The 19,358-nt window shown below is 45.9% G+C and overlaps 1 protein-coding gene across 4 annotated transcripts in view; it reads right to left on the reverse strand.

The window, feature by feature from the left end:
* The window catches only part of ACCS (1-aminocyclopropane-1-carboxylate synthase homolog (inactive)), a 58,433-nt gene that overhangs the window by 16,881 nt on the left and 22,194 nt on the right, over positions 1-19,358 (reverse strand). For all 4 annotated transcript variants that reach the window (XM_077453516.1, XM_077453514.1, XM_077453513.1 and 1 more), the window contains 5 exons: positions 13,232-13,329; positions 10,860-10,937; positions 10,653-10,753; positions 7,581-7,670; positions 2,817-2,862 (listed from right to left, as the gene is read on the reverse strand). In XM_077453516.1, coding sequence (XP_077309642.1) covers positions 2,817-2,862; positions 7,581-7,670; positions 10,653-10,753; positions 10,860-10,937; positions 13,232-13,329 — 413 coding nt within the window. The remainder of the gene's footprint in view (positions 1-2,816; positions 2,863-7,580; positions 7,671-10,652; positions 10,754-10,859; positions 10,938-13,231; positions 13,330-19,358) is intronic.

Below are 19,358 nucleotides of genomic sequence, written 5' to 3' on the forward strand. Positions count from 1 at the left end.
ATCCCTCCACTCTGATCACACCTCCAGATCCCTCCACTCTGATCACACCTCCAGATCCCTCCACTCTGATCACACCTCCAGATCCCTCCACTCTGATCACACAACCAGATCCCTCCACTCTGATCACACCCCCAGATCTCTCCACTCTGTTCACACCTCCAGATCCCTCCACTCTGATCACACAACCAGATCCCTCCACTCTGATCACACCTCCAGATCCCTCCACTCTGATCACACAACCAGATCCCTCCACTCTGATCACACAACCAGATCCCTCCACTCTGATCACACCTCCAGATCCCTCCACTCTGATCACACCTCCAGATCCCTCCACTCTGATCACACCCCCAGATCCCTCCACTCTGATCACACAACCAGATCCCTCCACTCTGATCACACCCCCAGATCCCTCCACTCTGTTCACACCTCCAGATCCCTCCACTCTGATCACACCCCCAGATCCCTCCACTCTGATCACACCCCCAGATCCCCCCAGATCCCACCACTCTGATCACACTTCCAGATCCCCCCACTCTGATCACATCTCCAGATCCCTCCACTCTGATCACACCTCCAGATCCCTCCACTCTGATCACACCCCCAGATCCCTCCACTCTGATCACACCCCCAGATCCCTCCACTCTGATCACACCCCCAGATCCCTCCACTCTGATCACACCTCTAGATCCCTCCACTCTGATCACACAACCAGATCCCTCCACTCTGATCACACAACCAGATCCCTCCACTCTGATCACACAACCAGATCCCTCCACTCTGATCACACAACCAGATCCCTCCACTCTGATCACACAACCAGATCCCTCCACTCTGATCACACAACCAGATCCCTCCACTCTGATCACACAACCAGATCCCTCCACTCTGATCACACAACCAGATCCCTCCACTCTGATCACACAACCAGATCCCTCCACTCTGATCACACAACCAGATCCCTCCACTCTGATCACACAACCAGATCCCTCCACTCTGATCACACAACCAGATCCCTCCACTCTGATCACACAACCAGATCCCTCCACTCTGATCACACCTCCAGATCCCTCCACTCTGATCACACAACCAGATCCCTCCACTCTGATCACACAACCAGATCCCTCCACTCTGATCACACAACCAGATCCCTCCACTCTGATCACACAACCAGATCCCTCCACTCTGATCACACAACCAGATCCCTCCACTCTGATCACACAACCAGATCCTTCCACTCTGATCACACAACCAGATCCCTCCACTCTGATCACACCTCCAGATCCCTCCACTCTGATCACACCTCCAGATCCCTCCACTCTGATCACACCTCCAGATCCCTCCACTCTGATCACACAACCAGATCCCTCCACTCTGATCACACCCCCAGATCTCTCCACTCTGTTCACACCTCCAGATCCCTCCACTCTGATCACACAACCAGATCCCTCCACTCTGATCACACCTCCAGATCCCTCCACTCTGATCACACAACCAGATCCCTCCACTCTGATCACACCTCCAGATCCCTCCACTCTGATCACACCTCCAGATCCCTCCACTCTGATCACACCTCCAGATCCCTCCACTCTGATCACACCCCCAGATCCCTCCACTCTGATCACACAACCAGATCCCTCCACTCTGATCACACCCCCAGATCCCTCCACTCTGTTCACACCTCCAGATCCCTCCACTCTGATCACACCCCCAGATCCCTCCACTCTGATCACACCCCCAGATCCCTCCACTCTGATCACACCCCCAGATCCCTCCACTCTGATCACACCCCCAGATCCCCCCAGATCCCACCACTCTGATCACACTTCCAGATCCCCCCACTCTGATCACATCTCCAGATCCCTCCACTCTGATCACACCTCCAGATCCCTCCACTCTGATCACACCCCCAGATCCCTCCACTCTGATCACATCTCCAGATCCCTCCACTCTGATCACACCTCCAGATCCCTCCACTCTGATAACACCTCCATATCATTGTATACACCCTTCCCTCCCCCTATTGTTGGTTGTCATTGGGAGGAATCGTGCCCCATCTTTGGTGTCATTGGGGGAGAAAAACCCCCACCTTGATCACACCCTCATTTCAACCCCACATACCCCCCAACCTGATCATACCCCTCAGATAACCCCCTAATCTGATCACACCACCCCCCCCTTTCCAGATCCCACCACTCTGATCACACCCCCAGATCCCTCCACTCTGATCACACCCCCAGATCCCTCCACTCTGATCACACCCCCAGATCCCTCCACTCTGATCACACCCCCAGATCCCTCCACTCTGATCACACCCCCAGATCCCTCCACTCTGATCACACCCCCAGATCCCTCCACTCTGATCACACCCCCAGATCATTGTATACACCCCTCCCTCCCCCTATTGTTGGTTGTGTTGGGAGGAATCGTGCCCCATCTTTTGTGTCATTGGGGGAGAAATTATGCCCCAGTGTTGGTATTAGTGGATGAAAACTGTATACCCAAAGGTCGGATAAAAGAAAGCAAAGGGCCGCATCTGGACCCCAGACCGGGGTGTGGAGACCTCCGTCTTAGACAGCGGTCACTGGAACAGGGGTCTCCATTGGAAGATTCACCTCCATTTCTGTTCTTTAGACAACTAGATTTGTTTGGATCTTTCCTCACTTTCAGTCCTGTTGGTAATGGTAAACTAGGACAAACCCGGATAGGAGACACAGTCAGGAATAAAAACCTGACAGAGCTCTTTCACACATAGTCAAAAAAAAAAAAAGTTGTCTTTCAATACATGGAGTTTCTAGGAGCACGCTCACTGCACTTACCTTACTAATCCCCCACATCACATGGGTCCTTTGGGGGTCAGGAAGCCTGTGAGAATACAAAACTTGTAAATAAATCAAATATTAACTAGTTACGAAAAAAAAAAAATCAATTGAGAAGAAAAAATATTTCATACAAATTTTCGAAAGTTAATCGACCATTTGAAACTATGAACTGTAGCCAGAAAGTGGTAATCCTCTAAAATAAAAAACTTCCACCTTTGTTGGGAAATCCTCCAGTCTGTTATAAACCAAAATATTCTAAAAAGAGTAACCAAAGGCTATCCGAAATTTATTTATTAGCCCTTGTACACGCGGTCGGAAATTCTGACGGAAAATGTCCGATCGGACCGTGTTGTCTGATAATACGACCGTGTGTGGGCTCCATCTAACTTTTTCCATCGGAATGTCCGACCAAAAAAGTTTGAGAGCTGAATATAAAATTTTCCGACAACATGATCCGATCGCACTTTGTCCTATCGTTTGTAGAGAATTCCGATCGGAAAAAAGTGCCACGCATGCTCAGATCAAATTACGAGACCAAAGCTATTGGCTACTAGCCTGAATGTAGTCCCGTTGTAATGAACGAACGTCATCACGTTCCGAACGATTGGATTTTCCGACAACTTTGTCCGACCGTGTGTATGCAACACCAGTGTTGGACAAAATCCGTTGGAAAAAATCAGACGGATTTTGTTGTCGGAATGTCCGACCGTGTGTACATGGGCTAACAGGTAATTATATAGCACCGTCAATTTACGCAGCACTTTACATTGAAATTATAATATATATATATATATATATATATATATATATATATATATATATATATATATATATATATATATATATATATATAAATATATACACATATATACACAGTGCCTTGCGAAAGTATTCGGCCCCCTTGAACTTTTCAACCTTTTGCCACATTTCAGGCTTCAAACATAAAGATATAAAATTTTAATTTTTTGTGTAGAATCACCAACAAGTGGGACACAATTGTGAAGTGGAACGAAATCTATTGGATATTTTAAACTTTTTTAACTAATAAAAAAAATGAAAAGTGGGGCGTGCAAAATTATTCGGCCCCCTTGCGTTAATACTTTGTAGAGCCACCTTTTGCTGCGATTACAGCTGCAAGTCGCTTGGGGTATGTCTCTATCAGTTTTGCACATCGAGAGACTGAAATTCTTGCCCATTCTTCCTTGGTTGGATGGAGAACATATCTTTATGTTTGAAGCCTGAAATGTGGTAAAAGGTTGAAAAGTTCAAGGGGGCCGAATACTTTCGCAAAGGCACTGTATATGTATATATATATATATATATATATATATATATATATATATATATATATATATATATATATATATATTTTAATCAATGTGTGGACTGAAATATTAACCTTGCTTCTAAAAATTTGTTCTAGAATGTTATACAAGTCCGCTTACCGGAGACGTCGGCAGCGGTGGAGGGCACCAGAGCACGGCGGGAGGGGGGCCCTCTCCCGCTGTCGGTAAAAGTGATCTTGCGGTGAATCTACCGCAGAGACCATTCTTATCAGAAAGCAGACCGCCGGTAAAAGTGATCTTGCAGCAAATTGGATGTTGCTCCTTGCTGGGCATGGAGACGAGTGAGGGGAAGATGGCCCCCACCCATCTCCATATCACTGCAGGGTGGAAGCAACGTCAAAATGTCACTTCCACTCATAGCTCTTAAAGAGCCATTTTTTTTTTTTTTTTTTTTTTAAATGACAATTTTATTTATATTTTTTTTTTTATTATTGCATTTTTGTGTAAATACGAGATCTGAGGTATTTTTGACCCCCAGATCTCATATTTAAGAGGTCAAGGGATGTTTACATTCCTTGTAATTAGGAATAAAAGTGACAGAACTTTTTTTTTTTTTTTTTTTTAAAGAACAGTGTAAAAATAAAAAAATAAAAAAGTTAAAATAAATAAGAAAAAATAAATAAAATTTTTAAACGCGCACCATCCTCCCGAGCTCACCTGCAGAAGCAAACGCATAAGTGAGTAGCGCCTGCATATGAAAACAGTGTTCAAACCACACGTGAGGAATTGCCATGATTGGTAGAGTGAGAGAAATAATTCTAGCACTAGATCTCCTCAGCAAGACCCCTTTCACACTGCCAGGGCCCGGACGTCAGCGGTAAAGCGACGCGAATTTTAGCGCCGCTTTACTGTACTTTTAGGGCAGCACAGTGGTGTAGTGGTTAGCACTTTCACCTAGCAGCAATAGGGTCGTTGGTTCAAATCCTGACCACGACACCATCTGCCTGGAGTTTGCATGTTCTCCCTGTGCCTGCGTGGGTTTCCTCCGGGTACTCCGGTTTCCTCCCACACTCCAAAGACATGCTGGTAGGTTAATTAGACCTTGTCTAAAAAAAAATAAAAAATTGGCCTTAATATGTGTATGTCAATGTTGTATGTGTTTGTAAGCGTGTCAGGACCTTACGGGGTAAAGGACCACGCAAAAGCCGCAGATGGATTCTGGTGGCAAGAAAGCGCCCTGAGGCAATTCAGTTCGCATAGGTAGCGCTATACAAGTCACTCGCTCACTATTCGGCCGCTAGCGTGGTGGTTTTAGCCCCTGCTAGAGGATGAGAAAGGGTTAAAAACCACCGCAAAGCGCCGCAGGAGCGTATACACCGTTCCAAAGATGCTGCTAGCAGGACTTTTTTTTAGCGTTCTGCCAGCGCACCGCTCCAGTGGGCTTTCACATTGGAGAGACAGCAGTGTTTCAGGGCGCATTGTGGCGCTATTTTTACCGCTGTAGCGCCTGCAAAGTGCCCCAGTCTGAAAGGGGCCTAACTCAAAACATGCAACCTGTAGAATTTTTGTTAAACGTTGCCTATGGAGATTGTTAAAGGTAAAAGTTTTCCGCCATTCCACGAGCGGGCGCAATTTTAAAGCGTGACATGTTGGGTATCAATTTACTCGGCATAACATTATCTTTCAAAATATAAAAAAAAAAATTGGGCTAACTTTACTGTCGCCTTATTTTTTAATTCAAAAAAGTGAATTTTTTCCAAAAAAAGTGCACTTGTAAGACCGCTGCGCAAATACGGTGTGACCGAAAGTATTGCAACGACCATTTTATTCTCTAGGGTGTTATAAAAAATATATATATAATGTTTGGGGGTTCTAAGTAATTTTCTAGCAAAAAAAAAAAGTTTTTAACTTGTAAACAACAAATCTCACAAAGAGGCTCGGTCCTTAAGTGGTTATGGGGATTATTTGTGACGGCTGTAGGAATGCTGTGGCATCTGCATAGGACATCCCCTGTCCGTGCTAAAAGGCAAAAATAGGCAAATCTCTCTTGCCAGCGATTGTATTCTTACAGCTGGCACCCATGGCTGTCAGAATACCTAAACAGTGACTGAATCTGATTGGATGCAGCCCTTGTTCGGCCAACAATTTTCTGCCTGGCTCCTTTGATTTTCAGATCAAAGTTGGTCGAAATTCGCTCTGTGTATGGCCAGCTTAACCCAGATACAAAAGAAAAAAGGGTGGTTGTGAGTGTTTTTTTCATTCTGTAAAAAACACTGTGGCTCCTTGGGGGTGGGGCTTAATCACCCCTCTGTGCTTTCTGAAGGAAGGCTGACGGTGGAAACTTGGCTTCAAGTTAAAGTTAATCTGTAGACCATAAAAAATGTTAATCTAGGGCTGTGTTTCTCAACTCCAGTCCTCAAGGCGCCCCAACGAGTCATGTTTTCAGGATTAACCTCGGGCTGGGTTCACACTTCCGTCTGTCCAGTGCGTCTCCATTCACCATTTCAGGTCCAATTTCAGCCTGAATTCGGACCTAAAACGGACCAAAAGACGCACAGGGCTCCTGTGCAATTCGCACCGGAGCCTCTGAGGAGATGTGTGATCCGGCTCCATAGAGAGCCGGTCACAATCTCCTGACATGCGAATTGGCTGCGGGGAAAACCCACCTCCAATTCGCACTGGTGTGAGCCCAGCCCCAGATAAAACAGCTGTGGTAATTACTAAGGCAGTGAAACTGATCAAATCACCTGTGCAAAATAATGGCGAGCCTGAAAACATGACCTGCTGGGGCGACTTGAGGACTGGAGTTGAGAAACACGGATCTAGGGAACCCTTTGAAAAGCAAGCATCATACAGTGCCAATCGTTAGCATCTCCACCACATGACCGCTGTAATTAAAATTTGTAAGTTATGAATATAATTGTATTCTATTTTGTATGTGTTGCACAATGCCCTCACTGTGCACACGGCACTAATAAAGTTTTCAGTACATGTTTTGCATTCTTTCGAGTCCTGATTAGAATTAGCCTGCCTATGCAACGCCCCTTGTTACCATAAACGTACAATTGTAATATTAATGTGATACCTACGTAATCATGTGTATAAAAACCTTCAAATGCGTCATAATAAAGGAGAACGGGTATTTGGAAAGATGCTGAGCGTATCTTTTGTGTCTGTTCCCTACTGCAGTAGTTATTAATTTGGAACCACTAATCAATATGGGGATAGGAGTTGCCTATAATCAAAATATCCATTTCACCGCCCTTGGTTCCCGAGTGGGCGATAACGCTCGGGTAGCAGGTGGGAGGAGTATACCCTTGTATATGCAAATATCGAAAAAGTCTGAAATTCCACATGAAGCAGTGAAGAGCGAGACGCTGACCATAAAGGCCCTAACCTGGACCTTTATAGGGTTTACTATCCTATAAGTCTGTTTTACATCGGTGATCAAAAGCAGCATGGGTTATAGACTTACTTATCAAAGCTCAGGACGCTCTGGAATGTTGACGATCCATCAAAAACTGACAGCATATAAATCTCATCTACTATAACATGCAGTGAGTGCCTACAAGAGAAAAGAGTAAAGCTTTATACATCAAAAGTCATCTTGCGAGAGAGCATGCGGCAAAGATCCTGGACAACTTTTTTCTTTAGCTTTGGTGGTGCTTTGGACGTTCTTCTTGCTTCATGTCCTCCCGGGTTGGGGAGATTTGCCTTCACTTCCTTTCACTGAGAGTGGTAATAACGGGAAATCTCCCCAACTGGACAGTAAAGACTAACTAGTCCTCGCTGAAATAAAAAAATACTAATCTTGGTTGTATCCCCTTTGGAGAGATGACCCCTTTCTTCTTGTCCTGGTGACGCCTCATGCTTAGACAGAAAGTTTGAGGAAATCTCTCTAGTAGGGACACAGACAGCAAAAGGAACACAGATGTGTTAACTATTTTCTGATACTATCCAAAACATAAAAAAAAAAAAGAAAATGACTACAAGCTTTTCTGTGCAGTAATAAGGTTGACAGATCTCCTGACTGGTTGATCTCCAAATTGTGACACGACTTGTGGATCTGCATTTGAGCTACCCGTCGCTACACTACAGCTCAGCACCCCCATTGCGGCATCTATCCCCATGGGTACTCTCTGTCTACAAGTGTACCTCCAGCTCCTGTGTCATCTTGTGAATCCAGCACCCCCAGTGACTCCAACAGCCTCCCCGGTACCCATGTCACCTATTGACTTTAGTGCACCCAACATTCAAAGGAGCACCTCCAGTCTCTGTGCCATCTTGTGACTAGAGCATGCCCTGTGACTCCAGTGTAGTCCAAAAAACACGATAGCGCTAAACCCATGGGGAATCTTTAATCCTGCTTCTTTCCACAATGCCCATCAAGGGTGCAGGCCTCCACGTGACCGGGAAGCTCTCCATACGAACTGCAAAACACATACAGAGGAGCGCAACCAGCTTGTGCATTACCATTGGTAAACTTTATTAAATAATCCACAAATGGATACTCACATGCCATTAAACAACATCAAGCAAACATAATCTGCTCCAGCTTGAATGCAATGCGACTCATCCTGGGAACAGATGGGTGGCCTGGTGACCTGTTTTGGAGGTCATGTCCCTTTCCTCAGAGCTAAACCAACCTCACAGTGCTACAAGTGACCCCAAGGGCACCTCTAGTCTTTGTGTTATTTACTGACTCTAGTGCCCCAAATGACTTCAAGAGTGCTTCCAGCCCCCTTGTCATCTAGCAACTCCAGTACACCTAATGCCTCAAGTGACTCCAAGAGAACCTCCATTCCCCTGGTCACCAAGTGATGCCAATGCACCCAGGGCCACAAGTGACTCCTACAGCACCTCCAATTACCATGCCATCTAGTGGCCCTAGTGCACCCAGTGCCCCCAAGTGACCACAAGAGCACCTCCATAACCATGCCATCTAGTGACTACAGTGCATCCAGTGCCCCCAAGAGTATCTCTAGTCCCTGCAACATCTAATGACTCCAGTGTGCCCAGTGCCCCGAGTGACTACAGAGCACCTCCAGTCCATATGTCACCTTGTGACTCCAATACGCCCAATGGCCTAAATGATTCCAAGTGCACCTCCAGATCCCTTGTCATCTTGTGACTCCAGCACACCCAGTGACTCCAAGAGTACCTCCAGTCCCTGTGTCATCTAGTGACTTTGGTGCGCCCAGTGCCACCAGTAACTCCAAGTGTTTCCTGTCATCTTGTGACTGTAGCGTGCCCAGTGGCTCCAAGAATGCTTCCAGTCTACGTGTCATCTAGTGACTCCAGTGCCCCAAATGATGCCAACAGCACTTTCAGGCTCCACGCCATCTAGCGACTCCAGTGCCCCAAATGACTGCAAGAATGCTTCCGGACCCCTTGACATCTAGTGACTCCAGTGCGCCTTCTGCCTCAAGTGGCTCCAAGAGCATCTTCATTCCCCTTGTTATCTAGTGACTCCATGGCACCCAGTGCTACAAGTAACCCCAAGGGCACCTCTAGTCTTTGTGTTATCTACTGACTCTAGTGCCCCAAATTACTTCAAGAGTCTCCCAGCCCCCTCGTCATCTAGCAACTCCAGTGCACCTAATGCCTCAAGTGACTCCAAGAGCACCTCCATTCCCCTGGTCATCAAGTGATGCCAATGTACCCAGTGCCACAAGTGAATCCAAGAGTACCTTCAGTAACCATGCCATCTAGTGGCCCCAGTACACTCAGTGCTCCCAAGTGACCACAAGAGCACCTCCAGTAACCATGCCATCTAGGGACTACAGTGCATCCAGTACTTCCAAGAGTATCTCTAGTCCCTGCGCCATCTAGTGACTCCAGTGTGCCCAGTGCCCCAAGTGACCACAGAGCACCTCCTTTCCCTAGTGACTGCAGTGTGCCCCCAAGTGACCTCAAGAGTACCTCCAGTGCCTGTGCCATCTAGTGACTCCAACGCACCCAGTGCCCCAAGTAACCCCAAAAGCACCTCCAGCCCCAATGCCATGTAGTTAACCTAGTGCACCCAGAGCCCCCAAGTGACCCCAAGAGCGCCTCCAGTCCCCATACCATCTGGTGACTCCAGTGTGCCCAGTGCCCCAATTGCCTCTCCAGTCCCCATACCATCTGCTGACTCCAGTGTGCCCAGTACCCCTCCAGTCCCCATACCATCTGGTGACTCCAGTGTGCCCAGTGCCCCAAGTGCCCCTCCAGTCCCCATAACATCTGGTGACTCCAGTGTGCCCAGTGCTCCAAGTGACTACAAGTGCCCATCCATTCTCCTTGTAATCTAGTGACATGTCAGTGACATGTAGAGCCCACTATGCTCCTACGTCACCTGGACAGGCCCGCTCTCAATGGATACAGACCACTGCTTGTGACAACATCTTTACAAACCCATGTTCCTAGTTTCTCTGCTTAATAATAATACTGATATGTCTTGACAAAAAAGTGTGAAGCCAAGGACAGTAAAAATAATATGCAATTACAATAGAGACACTCAGCACAGAGCTGCTGCAGCCCTGCAAGACAAAGTCACATGACACTGCACCTTTTGGCAAACTCCAAGAAGTCCAGCATTTCGGAAGCAGAGTAGACGTCTCCCAGAGGATTGTGAGGATTTATCAGGATAAGAGCCTTCACAGTGGTGCCCTGGAAGAAACACAGCAGGGCATGGCTATGGTTCTGCCAGCAGAGAGCGACACAAGCTGCCATTCATGCCACACAGTACACACTATGCTCAGAGTCACACACTCACCTCCTCTCTGGCCGCCTGCAGCGCTGTCTCCAGCTTCTGCACAGTGAGTTGGAAAGGCCGGGTCTCCGAAGACGTCACCTGACAACCAGAGACACTTGGATTTCATTTCTTGAACACAACTTCATGTCATTTTCTTGAATACAGTAATATTTTCTAATCATCCTTTATATACACCCATCGGACCCTTTATTAGGTACACCTGTTCAATTGCTTGGTAACACAAATTTCTAATCAGCCAATCACATGGCAGCAACTCAATGCATTTAGTCAACTAGACTTGGTGAAGACAACTTGCTGAAGTTCAAACCGAACATCAGAATGGGGGAAGAAAGGATATTTAGGTGACTTTGAATGGGGCATGGTTGTTGGTGCCAGACGGGCTGGTCTGAGTATTTCGAAAACTGCTGATCTACTGGGATTTTCATACGCAACCATCTCTCAGGGTTTACAGAGAATGGCCCAAAAAAAAGAGAAAATACCCAGTGAGCAGCAGTTGTGTGGAGGAAAATGCCTTGTTGATTTCAGAGGTCAGAGGAGAATGGGCAGATCTGGTTCCAGATGATAAAAAGGCAGCGGTAACTCAAATAACCACTCGTTACACCCAAGGTATGCAGAATACCATCTCTAAACGCACAACACATAGAACCTTGAAGCAGATGGGCTACTGCAGCAGAAGACCACACCGGGTGCCACTCCTTTCTACTAAGAACAGGAAACTGAGGCCACAATTGGCAGAGGATCACCAAAATTGGACAATAGAAGATTAGAAAAACATTGCCTCGTCTGTATTTCAGCTGCGACATTCAGATGGTCAGGTCAGAATTTGGTGTAAAGCATGGATCCATCCTGCCTTGTATCACCGGCTCAGGGTGGTGGTGGTGGAGTCATGGTGTGGGGGATATTTTGTTGGCACACTTTGGGTTGAAAGAAGAAAAAATAAGATTCACTTCCCCCATCCACACACTCAGCGTTAATGGAGGAGTCCCGCCTGTGTTTGTATTCTGACGGGAGAGTCCCCACCATTAGAATACAATGATCAGTGTTGCTGGCTGTGAAATAAACCCGACAAGCTGGTTGTACAGAAGTCGATCAAGAGATCGACTATCTGTGTGACCAGCCTGCCATAGGTGGATCGGAATTTGGCCGGTCCCTGCTGAACCACCGAATTTCGATCCATCTATGGCTGGTTTTAAAGTGATTCTAAAAGGCTCAATGTTTTTTACCTTCATGCTATGCACGAAGTTAAAAATCAGTGGCGGGCCGCTCCATTAGGGGCTCAAGGGCGCCGCCCCCCTAATCCATGCACCCAGCCCCTAATCTACAAGCAGGGCACCGGGCCCCTAATCCATGCACCCAGCCCCTAATCTACATGCAGGGCACCGGGCCCCTAATCCATGCACCCAGCCCCTAATCTACATGCAGGGCACCGGGCCCCTAATCCATGCACCCAGCCCCTAATCTACAAGCAGGGCACCGGACCCATGGATTCCAATCAGGGTTTTTTTTTTTTAGAAGCACATGATTAGAGCCTGAAACTCTAATTGGCTTCAAAAAAGGGTGGGCTCTGGGCGCAAAGTACTGTCAATAGCGAATGATTATCCGCTATCGTTTTCCTTATTCTCCTCTTGGTCAATCAGGAAGTGGGTCCTGAGACCCAAGTGGCCGAGAGGAGAAGCGACTGTATTGGCCGCCAAGGAGGAGCTGCCAAAGCCCACGCGACCTAGGTGGGGTTAGTGCGGGGCTGGTGGGTGACCCGGGGGGTGGTGTGTTGTACTGCCGATTGACGGGGGGGAGGGGGTATTTTGAGTGACAGAGGGGAATGACTTGACTGACCAACAGAACCGGGGGTGTGGTGGGGGTTGTGTGGTTTGTTTGCTGCCCCCCCAAAAAACTGGAGCACCAGCCGCCACTGGTAAAAATCCTTCAGTGTGCAACAGTCCCCCTAATACCTCCCTGAGCCCCATTGCGATCCAGCGATGTGCACGAGAGCTTGGCTCTCCAGTAACTCTCCCTCAACATTGGCTGAAACAGCAGAGGGAGCCATTGCCTCCTGGTGCTGTTAATCACAGCCAGTGAGCCAATGAGAAGAGAGGGGCGGGGGGGGGGGGGGCGGGCCAAGCTGTGGCTCTGCGTCTGAATGGACACGCAGAGCAGAGGATCGGGAGTGAGCCCGAATGGGCGCCCCCACAGCAAGCTGTTTGCTCTGTTATTTTTTAACAAACAAAAATAAATAAATCTTGCCCCCAATATCACTTTAATGAAATAGCAGTTTTGGGTGGATTTGCATATAATCTCTAAAAACAGAAATGACGTGACCTTTCATGATTGATTTGCAGAGATTAATGAAGACAACACAGAGTCCAGTTGCTCACCTTGCTCGTCAGGTGCACATAGGCCAGCTTAATACCGCTGTACAGGAAAATACTTTGTGTGATTCCTCCATAGAACGGGGTGGCAATGAGAATGGAATCTGTGAGACAAGAATGAAGAAGTGACAGTTACTGCAAAACAAACTGTCAAACAATGAAAGGCACCGATTACCAGCGGCGTGAAAAATATACAAGGAAATAATATATGTAGATGCTATAACTTTTGCGCAAACCAATCAATATACGCTTATTGGGATTTTTTTACCAAAAATATGTAGAAGAATACATATTGGCCTAAACTGATGAAGAAATGTGTTTTTTAAAAACATTTTTGGAGATATTTATTATAGCAAAAAGTAAAAAAAAAAAAAAAAATTATATATATATATATATATAGGTAAAATTTGTCATAGGCACATCTAAGGTCAGTGGCGGCTGGTGCTAAAAACTTTTTTTTTGGGGGGGGGGGGGGGGGGGGGGCAAACAAACAAACAAACAAAAAAAAAAAACATCAAACACACTCTGCCATCAAACGCAGGCACTGTGCCATCAAACGCTGCCACGTACCCATAAAACGCTGCCACGTGCCCATAAAATGCTGCCAGCGTGCCCAATTCTGCCAGTGTGCCCAATGCTGCCAGTGTGCCCAAAGCTGCCAGTGTGACAGTGTGCCCAATGCTGCCAGTGTGCCCAATGCTGCCAGTGTGACAGTGTGCCCAATGCTGCCAGTGTGACAGTATGCCCAATGCTGCCAGTGTGACAATTCTGCTAGTGTGCCCAATTCTGCCAGTGTGCCCAACGCTGCCAGTGTGACAGTGTGCCCAATGCTGCCAGTGTGACAGTGTGCCCAATGCTGCCAGTGTTACAGTGTGCCCAATGCTGCCAGTGTGCCCAATGCTGCCAGTGGGACAGTGTGCCCCCCCACTCATCTTCTGCCCAGCACTTACCCTGCCTTGTGGGGCAGCGGGTGATGGCGACGAGCGGGGTCCTTCATGCGTCTCCTGCACTTCTTCTCCCGTCCTCTCCACCCATCAGGTGTCCAATAGCGGCGCCTGTTGTTTCAGCCAATCAGGTGACAGGTAACCAGACCTGAGCAACCTGGTTGGCTGAGAGGCAGGGTCAGTGTTAGGGAAGCGATATAGTCGGTTACCTAACACACCAATGAGTAATCAGCGAACGCACAGTAGTGTGCCCGCTGTTTACCCCTTTTGGAAGTCTATTAGAGCCCATGGCTCCCAAAGAAACCCCGCCACTGTAATTCATATGCCCGGCTCCCGACAAGGGGCCGGGCACATGAATAGGGGGCGGCAGCAGCAACCATAGATTCATGCAATGCATGAATCTATGTCAGAGAGCGAGTGACAGGAGAGGGGTAGGGGGGGGGGGACGATGACTGGACGCACCGCCACTGTCTAAGGTGGTTCCTCTCCTAAGAGAGCTTTGGGCTATGCAATAAGTCGACACCAAACACATCTGATTTAACCACTTCAGCCCCGGAAGGTTTTACCCCGTTCCTGACCAGAGCACTTTTTTACTGCGTCGCTTTAACTGGTAATTGCGCGGTCATGCAACGCTGTACCCAAACAAAATTTGTGTGGTTTTTTTTTCCCCACATATAGAGCTTTCTTTTGGTGGTATTTGATCACATCTCCGGTATTTATTTTTTGAGCTATAAACAAACAGCGACAATTTTGGTTATAATATATATCCAAGAAAACAAAAAATATAAAAATATAAAAAAAAAAAAAAAAAAAAAAAAAATGTATTCATCAGTTTAGGCCAATATATATTCTTCTACATATTTTTGGTTATTAGGCGTATATTGATTTGATCACCTCTGCGTTTTTTATTCTTTGAGCTATACACAAAAAAAGAGCAACAATTTTGAAAAAAAAAAAAACTATATTTTTTACTTTTTGTTATGATGAATATCCCCAAAAATGTTTTTAAAAAACACATTTCTTCATCAGTTTAGGCCAATATGTATTCTTCTACATATTTTTGGTAAAAAAAATAAATAAAATAAAACAAAAAATAAATAAAAAATCTCAATAGGCATATATTGATTTGATCACCTCTGCGGTTTTTATTTTTTGCGCTATAGACAAAAAAAAAGCGTACATTTCCAAAAAAAAAAAACTATATTTTTTACTTTTTGCTATAATAAATATCTCCAAAAATGTTTTTAAAAAACACATTTCTTCATCAGTTTAGGCCAATATGTATTCTTCTACATATTTTTGGTAAAAAAAAAAATCCCAATAAGCGTATATTGATTGGTTTGCGCAAAAGTTATAGCGTCTACATACTATGGGAAAGATTTATGCCATTTTTATTATTATTTTTTTTTTACTAGTAATGGCGGTGATCTGTGATTTTTAGCGGTATTGCGACACTGCGGCGGACAGATCGGACACTTTTGACACATTTTTGGGACCACCGACATTTATTCTGCGATCAATGCTATAAAAATGCATGGATTACTGTGTAAATGACACTGGTAGGGAAGGGGATAACACTAGGGGGCGGGAGGAGAGGAGACATTTTGCTGTTCCTACTTACTAGGAACAAACGACATGTCTTCTCTCCTCTGACAGCACAGGGATTTGTGCGTTTACACACACACAAATTCCCCTGCTGACGCTCGTGCACGCGATCGCGTGTGGTCGGCGGCGATCGCAACCGCTGGCCATGCGCATCAGGTCACCTCTGGCGGCGCGCGCCCACTCTGGTGGCTCTAAAGCCCCATACACACTCAGGGCCGCTGATAAGGCAGTACAGCCAGCCCTCCAGTAGGGGGCCCGAGCCTCATCAGTCCAAAAGGGGGCCCGGACAAGTGCAGGAGAGGAGAGCTGGCTGTTCTGCCTTGTGACTCCTGTGCTTTATCCCTATGTTCTACTTACTTGCCTACAGTGCCTTTGTTTAGCAAGCTGTCCCATGCTGGCTTTATTCTCGGGCTGCATCGTGATTTTAGTGCAGCAGGGACAGCTGCACACTGTCTCTCTCTGCTTCTGCCTTGAAATCATTACACTGCCCCTGTTCTGTGGGTCCTTAAACTCCCCCTCCCCTCCCCCTTTGCAGCGTTATCTTGCAAAGAAGAAAGATTGAAGGTAAGAAGTTCTCTGCCTGTTCCTCCCTGATGAGTCCTGAGCTCTGCTCTCCTGACCTCTACTCCGTGCTCTGTGAATTGTGGCTGTAGGGTTTTAATGTTGTAGTGCTTCTAATGGAAAGGGGTGACTGAGGAGAGGGGGGGGGGTGAAGCTGCAAAAAGTTCAGAATTCCAGCTGACAAACATCTCCACCAGCCACAATGCACCAGCTATTTCTATATGCCACTCCTGAGGCCCCATTCACACTTAGCATAGCGAGAACACATGTTCCTGCATTTATTTTGAATTTTTTTTTTTTTTTTAGATTGTTTATACATAGGGCAGCCCATTCACTTGAATGGGCACCATATATTTGACAAACGCACCATAAAAGTTCTAGAACATTTTCAGGCATGCAGCTTTGCAAGTTTGTCACATGACAAAATGCAAGCTGTTTTTGGGGTGCCATTAACAATTAACGGCACCACAAGCACTATGCGAGATTGCAGTGCATTTCTAAAATTAATGCAAAGCATGCGTTTCCCTTACCCTTTGTCACACGGTCAGGAAATACAAAGTGGAAATGCAGCCTAAGAACTCTTTCACATGGTTGGCTGAGCCGTGGATTTATCATCACCCTAGCTGCACATCCAAATCCTAACAATACCGTCAGACAGGGCTGTACACATGATGTAGTTGCAATGTTTTACTACACAGCTGCGACATTTTAACACAGGCTGCAGAGTTTGACAGCCAGCACCACCTATCAAACTTCCCATTGAATTTAATGGGGCCACTTTGCAACTGCAAGCCAAACACTTGGCTGTCAGTTGCAGCCAAGAGTTGCTCACAGTTGCAGCCAGTCTCGCAAAGAAAAATTACTATTCAGCAATTTAAAAAAATTATAAAAAAATACAGATGTCAGGAGGCAGTAGTAGCAAAGGTATAATTTCTGCCATGGCTGCAAAATGGCATTGCTACCATCGCATTTTAGCAAAAATTTAATTTGATATTTTTTTTTGGGGGGGGGGGGGGGGGGGGGGCCTGTCAGGTAGGCTGTATGGGGCCCTGTGATTTCTAACAGCAGCCCTGTACACACTATCAGATTTTCTGCTGATTTTTTCCATCAGATTTACCAAAACCATATAATATGAGGACAAACCTTAGGGGTTTCAATTTGTATGCAATCAGGCAGACCCTTCCACTACATGGTTTTGGTAAACCTGAAGGAAAAAAACAGCAGACAATCTGATAGTGTGTATGGGGCTTTAAAGGAACCTGCGTATATGTATGGGGGTTTCGTGCAGTGGTGCCATTGTGCCAAGAGACGGCCGGGAACCGGTTAAAGAATATGTAAACCCAACATTCCATATTCCTGATATGTGCCTGCTGTACATAGTAGGTGAGGTTGAAAAAAAGACACAAGTCCATCAAGTCCAACCTATGTGTGTGTTAATATGTCAGTATTACATTGTATATCCCTGTATGTTGTGGTCGTTCAGGTGCTTATCTAATCGTTTTTTGAAACTATCGCTGCTCCCCGCTGAGACCACCGCCTGTGGAAGGGAATTCCACATCCTTGCCGCTCTTACAGTAAAGAACCCTCTACGTAGTTTAAGGTTAAACCTCTTTTCTTCTAATTTTAATGATTGGCCACGAGTCTTGTTAAACTCCCTTCTGCGAAAAAGTACTACTCCTATTGTGGGGTCACCAGTACGGTATTTGTATATTGAAATCATATCCCCTCTCAAGCGTCCAGAGAGAATAAGTTCAGTGCTCGCTTATCCTCATAACTAATATCCTCCAGTACTTCTATGAGAAAGTCTCCTGTTCTCTTTGTATTGCTTCCTTTATGTGAAATCCCTGGTGTTCCTGCCAGTCCCTCTGTTTTCTCATTAAAAACTGACCACCTTAGGCATGAGAGCACATCGTGATCAGTTCTCTAGCTGTGCTGGGAACTCAGCCTGCTCTCCTCCAATGATCCTCCAATGATTAGATATGTGCTGACCCACTCCCCTCTGCACAGCTATTCACTGGGCAGAATAGCGTGCTGTTGTTTCTCCTCCTCCAGCTCTCTAACATCCTTATGCAACGGGTATGTGATCACTTATAAAAAAGGGGGAAAAAGGATATTTATAATGATATATATACAGTTGTGCTCATAAGTTTACATACCCTGGCAGAATTTATGATTTCTTGGCCATTTTTCAGAGAATATGAATGATAACACAAAAACTTTTCTCTCACTCATGGTTAGTGTTTGTCTGAAGCAATTTATTATCAATCAACTGTATTTACTCTTTTTAAATCATAATGACAACAGAAACTACCCAAATGACCCTGATAAAAAGTTTTCATACCCTGGTGATTTTGGCCTGATAACATGCACACAAGTTGACACAAAGGGGTTTGAATGGCTATTATAGGTAACCATCCTCTCCTGTGATCTGTTTGCTTGTAATTAGTGTGTGTGTATAAAAGGTCAATGAGTTTCTGGACTCCTGGCAGACCCTTACATCTTTCACCCAGTGCTGCACTGACGTTTCTGGATTCTGAGTCATGGGGAAAGCAAAAGAATTGTCAAAGGATCTGTGGGAAAAGGTAGTTGAACCGTATGAAACAGGAAAGGGATATAAAAAGATATCCAAGGAATTGAGAATGCCAATCAGCAGTGTCCAAACTCTAATCAAGAAGTGGAAAATGAGGGGTTCTGTTGAAACCAAACCACGGTCAGGTAGACCAACTAAAATTTCAGCCACAACTGCCAGGAAAATTGATCGGGATACAAAGAAAACCCCACAAATAACTTCAGGTGAAATACAGGACTCTCTGTAAACATGTGGTGTGGCTGTTTTTAGATGCACAATAAGGAGGCACTTGAAGAAAGATGGGTTGCATGGTCGAGTCGCCAGAAGAAAAACATTACTACGCAAATGCCACAAAGTATCCCACTTACAATACGCCAAACAGCACAGAGACAAACCTCAAACCTTCTGGCACAAAGTCATCTGGAGTGATGAGACCAAAATTGAGCTTTTTGGC

The sequence above is a fragment of the Lithobates pipiens genome, unplaced genomic scaffold (assembly GCF_037356315.1).
Source record: "Lithobates pipiens isolate NorthernLeopardFrog02 unplaced genomic scaffold, aLitPip1_a1.2 Scaffold_24, whole genome shotgun sequence".
Classification (NCBI taxonomy): Eukaryota; Metazoa; Chordata; class Amphibia; order Anura; family Ranidae; genus Lithobates; species Lithobates pipiens.